At 40.9% G+C, this 14,399-nt stretch overlaps 1 protein-coding gene across 8 annotated transcripts in view; it reads right to left on the bottom strand.

The window, feature by feature from the left end:
• The window catches only part of atl2 (atlastin GTPase 2), an 89,841-nt gene that overhangs the window by 16,951 nt on the left and 58,491 nt on the right, over window positions 1-14,399 (bottom strand). For all 8 annotated transcript variants that reach the window (XM_070890069.1, XM_070890062.1, XM_070890066.1 and 5 more), the window contains 3 exons: window positions 7,566-7,700; window positions 906-1,010; window positions 322-372 (listed from right to left, as the gene is read on the bottom strand). In XM_070890069.1, coding sequence (XP_070746170.1) covers window positions 322-372; window positions 906-1,010; window positions 7,566-7,700 — 291 coding nt within the window. The remainder of the gene's footprint in view (window positions 1-321; window positions 373-905; window positions 1,011-7,565; window positions 7,701-14,399) is intronic.

Below are 14,399 nucleotides of genomic sequence, written 5' to 3' on the forward strand. Positions count from 1 at the left end.
CAGGCTCCACTAAATTCAGAGATGCCCAGTGTTGACCATTCCATATGCTGACTCTAAGAAAGCAGGAGATGTTGTTTAAGTCAGTAGCAGAAGACTGGTGTTGAGGGGTTTAGGAGTAATACAGGAGCAAATGCAGACAGCTTCACAGAGTGGGTCAGAGCTGGTGTGCAGGAAAACAAGATTGGGCCAAAATAACTGAAGTAAAATTCAATGCAATTTAGTGCCAGAGGTTAGAATCATGCCAGTCCTTCAATGTAACAAAATATTAAATACAAAGTCTGATGTGTCAAGGTTTCCCTGTAAATAAAAATGTTACATTACCTGCAAGTGTTGCAGATCATCTTCTTGAATGTTCTGAGACAAATTGTATACCTATAAACAGAAAGTTAGATGAAACGGAGTGATTCCTGGATGACAAAAAGCCACACCGTGGCTTTCTGCACAGCACATGCATAGAATCATACAGCACAGGAGGCCGCCATTTGGTCCATCATGCTTGTGCTGGCTGAAAGAGCGATCCTATTAGTCCAACTCCCCTGCCAATTTTCCCTGATACATCCAATTTAAAGTTACTATTGAATTGGTTTTCACTACCCTTTCAGGTAGTGCATTCCAGATCATTTTGCATAACTAAGTATATTTGACATTTTGTGGTTACCCATCCATTAGCTACTCATTGTATTGAGAAACTGGCTAACTGACCATAAATTTGATTCAATGTGTATTAACCCAATTACTGAAATCTTATATTGGAGAAAGACAAACTACAGTGTTGATTACTTAAGATTGGCAAGTTAAAAAAACAAACTATATAAAAAAGGACAGATCGCCGAATGTTAATGCAACTGCAAACAGTTCAAAAACTGCTGCACCCCCTGGTATGCAGTTGGAAATGTGATCTTTACCTGAACAGAACTGGTCATGGTGCTGAGAGCAAACACCGTAGCACAGTCTCTTATGGTTGACTGACTGTCAAAGGCCCCCTGAGTATCCATTAAAAGCACTGCAACCTAGAATAAAAGAATTCCAAAGTTTGAGACTAAAAAAAAAGTCATGAAAATTTGGTAGTTTGGATTAATAATGGTCATTAAAACCCAAGGGGCAACAATAAATATATAACTAATCAAAGTAATTAATTACATCCATGGGGACAACAACATTTAGAGCATACCAAAATTAAGGAGTTCAGAATTATATTAAAACAAATATGGCATACACAAATAATTATGAGTAAGGAGATACTAAACTAAAAACACACAAACGACAGTATAATATTTACAGCACAGAAACAGACCATTCGGCCCAACCAGCATTTATGCTCTTATATGAGCCTCCTTCTACCTTCTTCACCCAACCTCAATAATATATCGTTGTATTCCTTTCTCCCTAATGTACTTGCTTAGCACCCCCCCCCCCCCCACCTAGGGGTATCTGTGCTATTCACCTCAACTACTGCTTGTGGTAGTGAGTTCCCCATTAATCACCACTCTCTGGGGTAAAGAAGTTTCTGCTGAATTCCCTATTGAATTTATTGGTGACTACCTTCTATTTATGGCCCCTAGTTCTGGTCACCCTGCAACTGGAAACATCTGCTCTACATCTACCTGATCAAATCCTTTCATAATCCTAAAGACCTCAAACAGGTCACCCCTCAGCATTCTCTTTTCTAGAGAAACAAGCACCAGCCCATTAAGTTTTTCCTGATAGTTATAACTTCTTAGTTCTCACAATTCTAGTGACTGTTTTCTGCACCGTACCCAGGGTCTGAGTTTTATATGGAGACCAGAACTATTCACAGCATTCCAAGTATGACATAACCACAGTTTTATACAAGTTTAACATAACTACTCAGCATTTCAATTAGGAACATAAGAATATAAGAAATAGGAGCAGGAGTCAGCCATTTGGCCCCTCGAGCCTGCTCCGTCATTCAATGAGATCATGACTAATCTTCTAGCTCAACTCCGCTTGCCTGCACTATCCCTCGAGTCCCTGAACATCCAAAGATCTATTGATCTTCATCTTAAATATACTCAACGACTGAGCTTCCACAGCCCTCGAGTAGAGAATTCCAAAGATTCACAACCCTCCAGTGAAGAAATTTCTCATCAGTCCTAAATAGCAGACCCATTATTCTGAGACAGTGACCCCTGGTTCTAGACTCCCCAGCCAGGGGAACATCCTCCCTGCATCCCTCCCTAACCAGTCAAGCCTTGTAAAAATGTTGTATGTTTCAATGAGATCACCTCTCATTCTTCTATACTCGAGAATATAGGCCAAGTCTACTCAATCGCTCCTCATAGGATAAACCGCTCCTCCCCCCCCCGCCCGCATCCCCATCCCAGGAATCAGTCTGGTGAACCTTTGTAGCACTCCCTCTATGGCAAGTATATCTTTCCTTAAAACTGCACATAATACTCCAGGAGTGGTCTCACCTAAATAATTGCAGTAAGACATCTTTACTCTTGTACTCAAATCCTCTTGTGATAAAGGCCAACATACCATTTGCTTTCTTAATTGCTTGCTTCAGCTGCACATTAACTTTCAGTGATTCGTGTACAAGGACACCCAGGTTCCTCTGACCGACTAACATTTTCCAATCTCTCACCATTTAAAAAAACACTTTTTCCTACCAAAGTGGATAACTTCACATTTCTCCACATTATATTCCATTTGTCATGTTCTTGCCTACTCACTTAGCCTGTCCATATCCCTTTGAAGCCACTTTGCCACATACTCCTTGGAAAATAAATGTCTAAATAGGGAAGAGGAGCAGAGGGATCTGGGAGTAGAGTACATCACTAAAAGTAGGTGCACGTTTTTTTTTAAATAAAAGCAAAACAAACATTGGGATTCATTTCTAGAGGGATAGAATAGCATGGACAGAGAATTGCTTAATACACAGAAAACAGTAGGGATAAACTGGTAATGTTCTGGTTGGCAGGCTGTAACTAGTAACTAGTGCGGTGCCACAAGGATCAGTGTTCGGGCCTCAGCTATTTACAAGCTATATTAATGACTTGGATGAAGAGAGAGTGCGATGTATCCAATTGTGCTGACGATATAAAGCTCGGTCTGAAAATAAGCAAGGAGGACACAGAGAGCCTGCAAATGGATATAGACAGGTTAAGTGATTGAGCAATAAGGTGGCAGATGGAGTATAATGTGGGAAAATACAAGTTATTCACTTTGGTAGGAAGAATGGAAAAACAGCATTTTTTCCCCCCCTGGAAATGTTGGTGTTCAGAGAGATTTGGTGCGGAGTGATTTAGATGTCCTCATACAGGAAACAAAATTAGCATACAGGTACAGCAAGCAATTAGAAAGGCAAATGGCATGTTGGCCTTTATTGCAAGGGGGTTGGAGTACAAGAGTAAGGAAGTCTTACTACAATTGTATAGGGTTGTGGTGAGACCACAGCTGGATATACTTGCAACAAAGGTTCACTAGATTGATTCTCGAGACGAGAGGATTGTCCCATGATGAGAGATTGGGCCTATACGAGTTTAGTAGAATAAGAGTTGATCTCATTGAAACACAAGATTCTGAGGGGGATTGACAAGCAAGATGCGGAGAGGTTGTTTCTCCTAGCTGGACAGTCTGGAACTAGGAGACATAGTCTCAGGATAAGGAATCAGCCATTTAAGACAGAGCTGGAGGAGGAATTTCTTCACTCAGGAGGTTTGTGAATCTTTGGAATTCTCTATCCCAAAAGAATGTGGATGTTGAGTCGTTGAGTATACTCATGGCTGAGATAGATAGATTTCTGGACTCTAGATGAATCAAGGGATATAGGGACCGGGTGAGAAAGTGGACTGGAGGTCGAAGATCAGCCATGATCTTATTGAATGGTGGAGCAGGCTAGAGGGCCCATATGGCTCGCTCCTGCTCCTAATTCTTATGTTGTTATACTAAACCTTTATAAAGCACCAGTAAGGCCCCAGCTGGAGTATTGTGACCAATTCTGGGCACACACTTTAGGAAGGATGACAAAACCTTGGAGAAGATTCATTAGAATGGTACCAGGGATGAAATACTTCCAATTATATGGAGACTAGAAACTGAAATTGTTCTCTTTAGATCAGAGAAGGTTAGAGGTATTCAAAATCTTGATGGGTGACAAGTTTCTCCTTATTTATTCTGTTGTTTTGAATGGAAGGGTTGGTAACCAAGGAAACAGACTTAAAAGGTAAATGGCAAAAATACAACAGGCGATACAAGGAATTAACTCGAGTTATGATCTGGAATGCACTGCCGGAAAGAATGATGGAAGCAAATTAAACAATAACTTTCAAAATGGAATTGGATAAATACTTTGGATAAAGCTGATTTATTTGCCATCGAGGGGACAATAGGTCAATATATAAAGGAATGAGGTGCGACGAATGCTTGTGGCGGAGGAGCAGCGAGAGATCGTGGCGGAGGAGCAGTGAGATCATGGAGGTATGGCGCAGCTGCGGCAAATGAGGGTACGGGGCCCAGAAGAGCCGGGGGCCTCTAGGGGCAGCACGGACCAGCCCACACTGCAACATGTGCGCGCACTGGGTCCGTACAGCAGAGCAGGTCTCCAGTCGCCTTGGTTAACCCTTGCCATTGGATAAAGGCCAAGCTCTGTCGAGCCCGTGTGGTGGCTGATGGGCAACTGTCACCACGTTAAAAAAATCCATGCACAGGCATCTTCCACCCTCTCAATTGGAGTTCAGGACTGCAATATCAGGTCCTTCTTTAAGACATCTGAACGCACGTGGAAGCAAGTGATCCTCACTCGAGGGACTGCCTATGATGATGGGATAAATACTTGGGAGAAAGTTTGCTGGGCTATGGGGAAAGTGCAGGAGAGTCGGACTAATTGGATAGTTCGTTCAAAAAGCCAGCAGGGCACAATGGGCCAAGTGCTGTATCATTCCATAATTCTGCAAGACAATTCATGATTTTAATATTTCAAGTGAGATGTTAAGCCAAAGCCCCGTGTCTGTAAAAAGATTTCATGGCACTACTGAAAGGAAAGCAAGTTGTCTCCGATAACATTAATCCCTCAACCTGTGCCACTAACAGCTGTTTGAGACACTGTCCTATGTGCAAATTAGATGCTGTGTGTGTTTACCAAATAATAATGACTACACTGCAAAAGGATAAAAAGCACCATACAAGTGCATGTTCTTTCATCAAAAGAAAATTGACTGATTTGAAATTACATCTACAATTTATAAGCAGCATATACTGTAGCAAAGCAACAAAAAAGTGAAATACTGTATTACATTTAACCCCCCCACCCCCAGTTTCTCCTGAAGACATAACTTGTGCTTGAATGTAGGCCAGTCGCACTTGGATGCGGTGACCATTCTTCATATCTGAAGCCAGTGAGCATCAGCTGCCATAGAGACCATCACAACCAAGTTTAGCCATATTCACACCAGATTCTTACCCAGTAGGGTCACTATTTAATGAGTGGGAGTTGAAAACCAGTCTGAGTTACGGAAGCCTGTGGTAGCAACCTTCTGTGGATTTGGTAGTGATTAGGATCCCTACTTGTACAGCTCAGTGCCACACATGGCACTAGCAACTGAACCATCAGTGGAGCTAGGCAAACACATTTCTACAGCAACTCATTTTGGATAACCTGCATTTACTAATCATATACTGCGAGATATAAAATTTCTCAAAGCTCTTCCAAAGGATGTTTAAGCGAGTAAGTGTTTCAAGCACATGCAGACATTTAAATTTCCTCTTGTATTTTGATTAAGGAAAAAATGCACGGTGTTCTAAATTAGGCATGGTGAGCACATCTCCCTCATGAGTGGATAAGGGAGAACCAGTGGATGTATTGTATTTGGACTTTCAGAAGGCTTTTGACAAGGTCCCACACAAGAGATTAGTGTGCAAAATTAAGGCACATGGGATTGCGGGTAATGTATTGACATAGATAGAGAACTGGTTGGCAGACAGGAAGCAAAGAGTGGGAATAAACAGGTCCTTTTCAGAATGGCAGACAGTGACTAGTGGGGTACCGCAAAGTTCAGTGCTGGGACCCCAGCTATTTACAATATACATTAATGATTTAGATGAAGGAATTGAACGGAATATCTCCAAGTTTGCAGATGACACTAAGCTGGGTGGCGGTGAGCGCTGTGAGGAGGATGCTAAAAGGCTGCAGAGTGACTGACAGGTTAGGTGAGTGGGCAAATGCATGGCAGATGCAGTATAATGTAGAAAATGTGAAGTTATCCACTTTGGTAGCAAAAGCAGGAAGACAGAATATTATCTGAATGGTGACAGATTAGGAAAAGGGGAGGAGCAATGAGACCTGGCTGTCATGGTACATCAGTCATTGAAAGTTGGCATGCAGGTACAGCTGGCAGTAAAGAAAGCAAATGGCATGTTGGCCTTCATAGCGAGAGGATCTGAGTACAAGAGCAGGGAGGTCTTGCTGCAGTTGTACACGGCCTTGGTGAGACCACACCCCTTGAGTATTGTGTGTAGTTTTGGTCTCCTAATCTGAGAAAGGACATTCTTGCTATTGAGGGAGTGCAGCAAAGACTCACCAGACTGATTCCCGGGATGGCAGAGCTGACATATGAAGAAAGACTGGATCGACTAGGCTTATATTCACTGAAATTTAGATGAATGAATGAGAGGGGATCTCATAGCATATAAAATTCTGATGGGATGGCACAGATTAGATGCAGGAAGAATGTTCCCGATGTTGGGGAAGTCCAGAACCAGGGGTCACAGTCTAAGGATAAGGGGTAAGCCATTTAGGACCGAGATGAGGAGAAACTTTTTCACCCAGAAAATTGCAAACCTGTGGAATTGTCTACCACAGAAAGTGGAGTCCAGTTCGTTGGATATATTCAAAAGAGAGTTAGATGTGGCCCTTACAGCTAAAGGGATCAGGGGGGTATGGAGAGAAGGCTGGAGTGGGTTAGTGAAGTTGCATGATCAGCCATGATCTTATTGAATGGTGGTGCAGGCTGGAATGGCCTGCTCCTGCACCTATTTTCTATGTTTCTATGCACCACTAAACTATAGGTCATTTTTGTACTTTGACAGGCATGGCCACTGATGTGTGGTGATTGAACATTTCTTTATTACATGGGATTCCAAGGTTACTAGGATCATCATAAACCATTGGCCAACATGATTGAGTAATTTGAAGTCAAAAAAACAAATTGCACTCAAAATGCAATTAAAGTAGACCCCTGAATTGTGCATTAGTAAATTACTATTCAAAGCCACGGCAATGTGAAATTAACACCGTAATTACAATTGCTTCAAGAAGGGCTAAAGTTATTGTGCAAAAATCTTCTCTAACTTGCAGTGTAAAAGCATTCTTACAACTGAGATTACTGGTGGCCAGAGAAAGCAGTGATGGGGACAAAAATTGCTTAAAACTTCTCACTTGTTCAAATTCCTCACCGGAGATTAGCCAGTGTAGAACAAAAAGGCACGCATTTGGGCAATTTAGAGAATTACCAGAGTGTTCCCATATATAGAAAAAAAACACCTGAACATACACACCATGTAGTATTTAATGTTTTTGTAAAAAAGTTAATTGTTAAGCACACCTGGTTTCCATCAGACTTGTTGATTACAAAAACTTCGCTCCAGACTTGTATACCAGTAGTTTCTCGCTCACATCCGCCTCGCCAAGTAAAACCGGTCAATGGTTCATCATCTCCACCCAGCCACGTATCAGGATTCTGCAGGGGAGGAAACACAAATCAAAAAGTGTGGAAACAGTTTCAAAAACATTTCATATGTTAGAAGAATTTGGCAGCAATGTGCTATTTTTAAAATTTTTTGCCCAAACCAGTTCAAGCTACCCATCCATATCTATCTGATATAACCACACACACAGACAGACAGACAGACAGAATATGGGAACAGGGCAGGCACAATGGATTAGAACTACCTTACGTGTGTTGTATATGCCTGTTTTTCTATGTAACCTCATTAAACAGAAATCCAAACCCTGGACTAGAACAAACTTTTCTCTTCCCTTACACAACTTCTGAGCAATAGGCTGAGCATCATCTTAGTGAAGGTTATGCAGCAGCTCTAAAATAGTGATGGTACAGCTGATTTCAGGGAAGGGATGAGGCAGCTGGCAAGTAGAAGAATGAATTAAGACAGAACCAGAAGTGACCTTGACCATGATCTCTCAACATTCAAAAACCATTGTGAAAAGTATGGAAACAAGAGGGAACATTTGCAGACATGTCCCTTTCCAAAGAAGAGAACATTAAAACAGACTAAGAAGCAAAGAGTTAAGTACACACACTGATGGGCTAAGCCTTGGGGAGAGAACATATATACAAAAATCACCGGGGTTTCTATGCCTGATATCGCAACAATTGCTATTTTTGTGGACTATGCATGCCAAGATCATCTCGTACAATGTCCTTGGAATAGTGCCAGGCAGGAGGGAAAATGCATCAATCAGATCCTGCTTGGGTCTAGGTTTGTCACTCCCAAAATGGCAAAATATTTTAAATTCATTTTGTTTTTAAAAAGTAGGATCAGAGTATATTTTGGAAGAGCTAAAAGTCAGACACGATATTTCTTGATTACAATGAAATGTACTGGATATCTATTGATCCATAGAAGATCAAAACCATGTATACAAAATCAAAAAAAAACAATTGTCATAATTAATGCCAGCATTTCCAACAAGAGTTGATGGATTGATTTTGTCTTTGCCCAACTTGAAATTAATGTGGGAAGAGTTTTGTTTTCATTTCATGGTTAAGTTCCAATACACAATTCAGGATCGCCACTACAGTCTACTAGCTTTTTGTCAAAAGCAGAACTACACAGATGTGCAATTCCACAACACACCAATACTCACTTCACTAATTGAAAAATGCAACATGCCGCTCGGCACCATGGCTCATTTATATCAGAGCGAGTGAGGCTGCCAAGGAAACATCATTTTTCACAAGCAACAGCAGTGGTTCAATCAATACAATTGTATTTTGATTTGATCGTTTGCTCAATGATCAACAGTGTTAAAGCTGCAAATGTACAATTGTGGATGGAGTCGACACCAACTGACCCAGCAACCATTAATGGACTCTGGTATTTGAGTCTGCATGTAATGTCTGGCATTAAGAATTAGTATATGTTCATCTAGAATTTTGACAATGTGATAGAACAATGATTGCACTGATTAGCAAATATCCCCCAATTAAAATCTTTAATACAAGAGGCACAACAGAGTCAGGATAATCATCTGAAATTAATATGGGAACAGTGAGAATAGGAGGCAGACAAAAAGCAGGAAACTATAGACCAGTTAGCCTAACATCTGTGGTTGGGAAGATGTTGGAGTCCATTATTAAAGAAGCAGTAGCAGGGCATTTGGAAAAGCAAAATTTGGTCAGGCAGAGTCAGCATGGATCTATGAAGGGGAAGTCATGTTTGACAAATTTGCTGGAATTCTTTGAGGATGTAACAAAGAGGGTGGATAAAGGGGAACCAGTGGATGTGGTGTATTTGGACTTCCAGAAGGCATTTGACACGCTGCCACATAAAAGGTTATTGCACAAGATAAAAAGTTCACTAGGTTGGGGGCAAAATATTAGCATGGATAGAAGATTGGCTAACGAACAGAAAACAATGTCGGGATAAATGGTTCATTCTCGGGTTGGCAATCAGTAACTAGTGGGGTGCCGCAGGGATCAGTGCTGGGACCCCAACTATTTACAATCTATGTCAACAACTTGGAAGAAGGGGCCGAGTGTAACGTAGCCAGGTTTGTTGACGATACAAAGATGGGAGGAAACACAAAATCTGCAAAAGGACAGACAAGCTAAGTGAGTGGGCAAAAATTTGGTAGATGGAGTATAATGTTGCAAAGTGTGAGGTTATGCACTTTGGCAGAAAAAAAAATCAAAGAGCAAGTTATTATTTAAATGGAGAAAGATTGCAAAGTGCTGCAGTACAGCAGGACCTGGGGGTACTTGCGCATGAAACACAAAAAGGTTAGTATGCAGGTACAGTAAGTAATCAGGAAGGCCAATGAAATCTTGGCCTTTATTGCAAAGCAGATGGAGTATAAAAGCAGGGAAGTCTTGCTACAGTTATATAGGGCATTGGTGAGGCCACACCTGGAATACTGCGTGCAGTTTTGGTTTCCATATTTACAAAAGGATATACTTGCTTTGGAGGCAGTTCAGAGAAGGTTCACTAGGTTGATGCTGGAGATGAGGGGGTTGACCTATGAGGAAAGGTTGAGTAGGTTGGGCCTCTACTCATTGGAATTCAGAAGATTGAGGGGTGATCTTATCTAAATGTATATTATCTGGGGGCTTGACAAGGTGGATGCAGAGAGAATGCTTCCACTGATGGGGGAAGACTAGAACTAGGGGGCATAATCTTAGAATAAGGGGCCACCCATTTAAAACTGAGATGAGGTGACATTTCTTTTCTGAGAGGGCTGTGGATCTGTGGAATTCACTGCTGGGACATTGAATAAATTTAAGACAGAAATAGACAGTTACTTAACCAATAAGGGAATAAGGGGTTATGGGGAGCAGGCAGGAAAGTGGACCAGAGTCCATGATCGAATCAGCCAAGATCGTATTAAATGGCGGAGCAGGCTCGAGGAGCCATATGGCCTATTCCTGCACCTTATGTTTTAATAGCTGGTCCAGGCTTCAACTGAGATTGAAGTAGTAATTATAGTCAATTCACTCACCATTTTTATACTGCGTCCTCATCTTTACATTTCCAATTCAATCAGTGACTGTTCTATGCTTGTAACTTGATATATACACAATAGCAGCTATAATTAATTATAGTATACAGCTACAATAAATTACATCTCCAGCATCACTACATAAAGCATGACAAAGATTCATTATACCTATTTAAAAACACCAATAACAGTTGGCATTAAAATGCTACCAATTGATAAGATCTGTGAACATTCCATTAAACATTAAACCAAAGCATCCAAGTGCAAAATTCTACATAAAGATGAAAAGTGAACCATGACCAGCTACAGTACCCAAGGGAAGTTACTCGACAGGATTCAAACTTGCTCAATTCTTGTAATAATATTTTACTAGATATTAATGACCTATGAAATTTATTACTAATGGAGATTTATATTAAGCACAAAATTCTTGCATATAAACTCATAAGTCAAGCAAGGAAAACTACTAATGAAATTTAACAGGATCTCTGACCAATGACTCAATATTCTTGGGTTGATTCTTCAATAACCATTTCTAAATATCCACAGCCATAGTTTTGCAAACAGCAACGTAGTGAAATGTCCCAAGGCGCTTCACAGGAGTATTGTGCTATAAGAATTTGACACCGAGCCACACAATTAGAAATTAGTGGAGGTGACCAAAAGTTTGGTCAAAGAGGTATGCTTTAAAAGGAGTGTCTTGAAGGAGGAAAGAGAGAGATAGCGAGGCAGAGAGGTTTAGGCAGGGAGTTCCAGAGCCTGGGCTTTGGCAACAGAAGGTATGGCCACCAATGGTTGAGCGATTATAATCAGGGATGCTCAAAAGGGCAGAATTAAAGGAGCGCAGACATCACGGGGGATTGTGGGGCTGGAGGAGATGAGAGAGAGATAGGGAGAGGAGAGGTCATGGAGTGATTTGAAAATAAGGTTAAGTATTCTGAAATTGTGGCGTTGCTTAACCGGAATAGTCAGCAAGCACAGAGGTGATGGGCGAGTGGGACTTGGTGCAAGTTAGGACACGGGCAGCTGAGTTTTGGATCATCTCTAGTTTATGCAGGCTAGAATGTTGGAGACCAGCCAGGAGTGTGTTGGAATAGTCAAGTCTAGGAGGTAACAAAGGCATAGATGAGGGCTTCAGCAGCACATGAGCAAGGGCAGAGACGGTGATGTTACGGAGGTGGAAATAGGTGGACTTCATTATGCTGCGGATATGTGGTCGAAAGCTCATTTCAGGAACAAAAAGAGCCCTTTTTAAAAAAAAAAATTATTGTTAACAATTTGAAAAAGTAAGTTATTCCACCCCATAATATTGAGCTAAAATTCCAAATAAGCACAGAAAATTAAAAACAGTCTTCAATCATTCATCAACTTTGTTGAGTTTTCCAGGTATCAGAATTGAGGTATAGCAGTACAATTATGAAACGGTCAATATATTAAGCAAAATTTGAAGGAAAGCAGAAAGCAAAGTGAAAAGGAGCAGAAAACAGGCAGTTATCCTAACTATGTGCAGTATTAATAAGGCCTAGAATTAACACTTTAAGCTTTGGTCCTCTTAAAAGAATGAAAACACTACTAGTGAAACTGGCACAGTGAGGAAAAGACAAACCATGCAATGATGCACTAAACTGCACATTAATACTATCTTTTGGCATAATTAAAAAATTAGCATGAGTGCCATTGTTCACACCTATTTCTCAGGTTAATTTTACCATGGTTTATAAAATCAGGTTAATAGTCAATTATAACATAACATAATAGGAGGAGTAGGCCTGACAGCCCCTTGAGCCTGCTCCACTATTCAATATCATGGCTGATCTTAGACCTCAACTCCACTTTCCCACCTGATCTGTCCCTAGTTTCCAAAAATCTATGAGTCTTGAATATATTCAGTGATTCAGCCCTCTAGGGCAGAGAATTCCAAAGATTCACAACCGAGAGAAGAAATTCCTCATGTGTCTTAAATGGCCAACCCCTTATCCCAAGACTGTGCCCCCTGGTTCTAGACACTCCAGGCAGGGGAAACCACCTCTCAGCATTTACCTGGTCAATCCCCTTCAGAATGTTGTATGTTTCAATGAGACTACCTCTCATTCTCCTAAACTTGAGATTATAGGCCCACTCTACTCAATCGCTCATCACAAGACAGTTACCTCTCATCCCAGGATTGAATCTAGTGAACCTACTTGCACCACCTACAAGGCAAGTATTCCTTCTTTAAATAAGGAGACCAAAACTGTGCACAGTACTTCAGGTGTGGTCTCACCAAGGCCCTGCACAATTGTAGAAAGACTTCCTTACTCTTATACTCCAACCCCCTTGCAATAAAGGGCAACATGCCATTTGCCTTCCTTATTGCTTGCTGTACCTGCATGCTAGCTTTGTGTTTCATGCACAAGGACATCCAAATCTCCGAGCACCAACAGTTAAAAGTTTCTCACCACTTAAATATCCTGTTTTTCTATTCTTCCAACCAAAGTGAATAACCTCACATTTCCCCACATTATCCTCCATCTGCCACCTCACTGAGCCTATCTATATCCCTTTGCAGACTGTGTTCTCCTCCCAGCTTACTGTCTCACCTAGCTTTGTATCATCAGCAAACTTAGATACATTACACTTGGTCTCTTCATCTAGGTCATTAATATAGATTGTAAATAACAGACCCCAGCACAGATCGTTGCACCCCACTAGTTAAAGACCCATTTATCCCTCCTGTTTTCTGTCCATTAACCAATCCTGTATCCATGCTAATACATTACCTTCAATCCCATGAATCCTTATCTTGTATAATAACTATCAAAATTTGGAAATCCAAACATACTACATCCACTGGTTCCCCTTTATTTACCCTGCTCGTTACATCCTCAAAAAATAATCCCTAATAAATTTGTCAAACACGATTTCCCTTTCATAAAACCACGTTGACTCTGCCTAATCATGCAATGATTATCTAAGTGCCCTGATTGATACCACTTCCTTAACAATGGATTCCAGCATTTTCCCGACAACTGATGTCAGGCTAACTGGCCTGTAAGTTCCCCGGTTTCTCTCCCTCCTTTCTTGAATAGCGGTGTTACATTTGCTATCTTCCAATCCACTGGGACAGTTCTAGAATCTAGGGAATTTTGAAAGATCAAAACTAATGCATCCACTATCTCTGTAGCCAACTCTTTTAGGACCCTAGGATGTAGGCCGTCGGGTCCAAGGGATTTGTCGGCTTTTAGTCTAATACTTTCTCTACTTATACTAATTACATTAAGTTCCTCACCCTCATTAGACTCTTAGTTCCCCACCATTTTAGGTATGCGTTTTGAGTCTTCTACTGAGAAGACAGATACAATATATTTGTTGGAACATTTCTGCCATTTCCTTATTCCCCATAATAATTTCTCCTGCCTGTCTAAAAGGGTCCAATGTATACTTTTGCTATTCTCTTCCTTTTTACATACTTGTAGAAGCTCTTACAATCTATTATATTTCTTGTTATTTTTCTCAATCTATTTTCTCCCCCTTTATCAATTTTTTAGTCAACCTTTGCTGGTTTCTGAAACTCTCCCAATCCTCAGGCTTATTACTATTCTTCGCAACATTATGAGCTTCTTTCAATCTAATGCTATTCTTAACTTCTTTAGTTAGCCACAGATGGCATTTTTGTTTCTCAATGGAACTGGAGTGCAACAGCCCCGCAAAGCGCAACAGC

This window comes from Pristiophorus japonicus, chromosome 9 (genome assembly GCF_044704955.1).
Source record: "Pristiophorus japonicus isolate sPriJap1 chromosome 9, sPriJap1.hap1, whole genome shotgun sequence".
Classification (NCBI taxonomy): Eukaryota; Metazoa; Chordata; class Chondrichthyes; family Pristiophoridae; genus Pristiophorus; species Pristiophorus japonicus.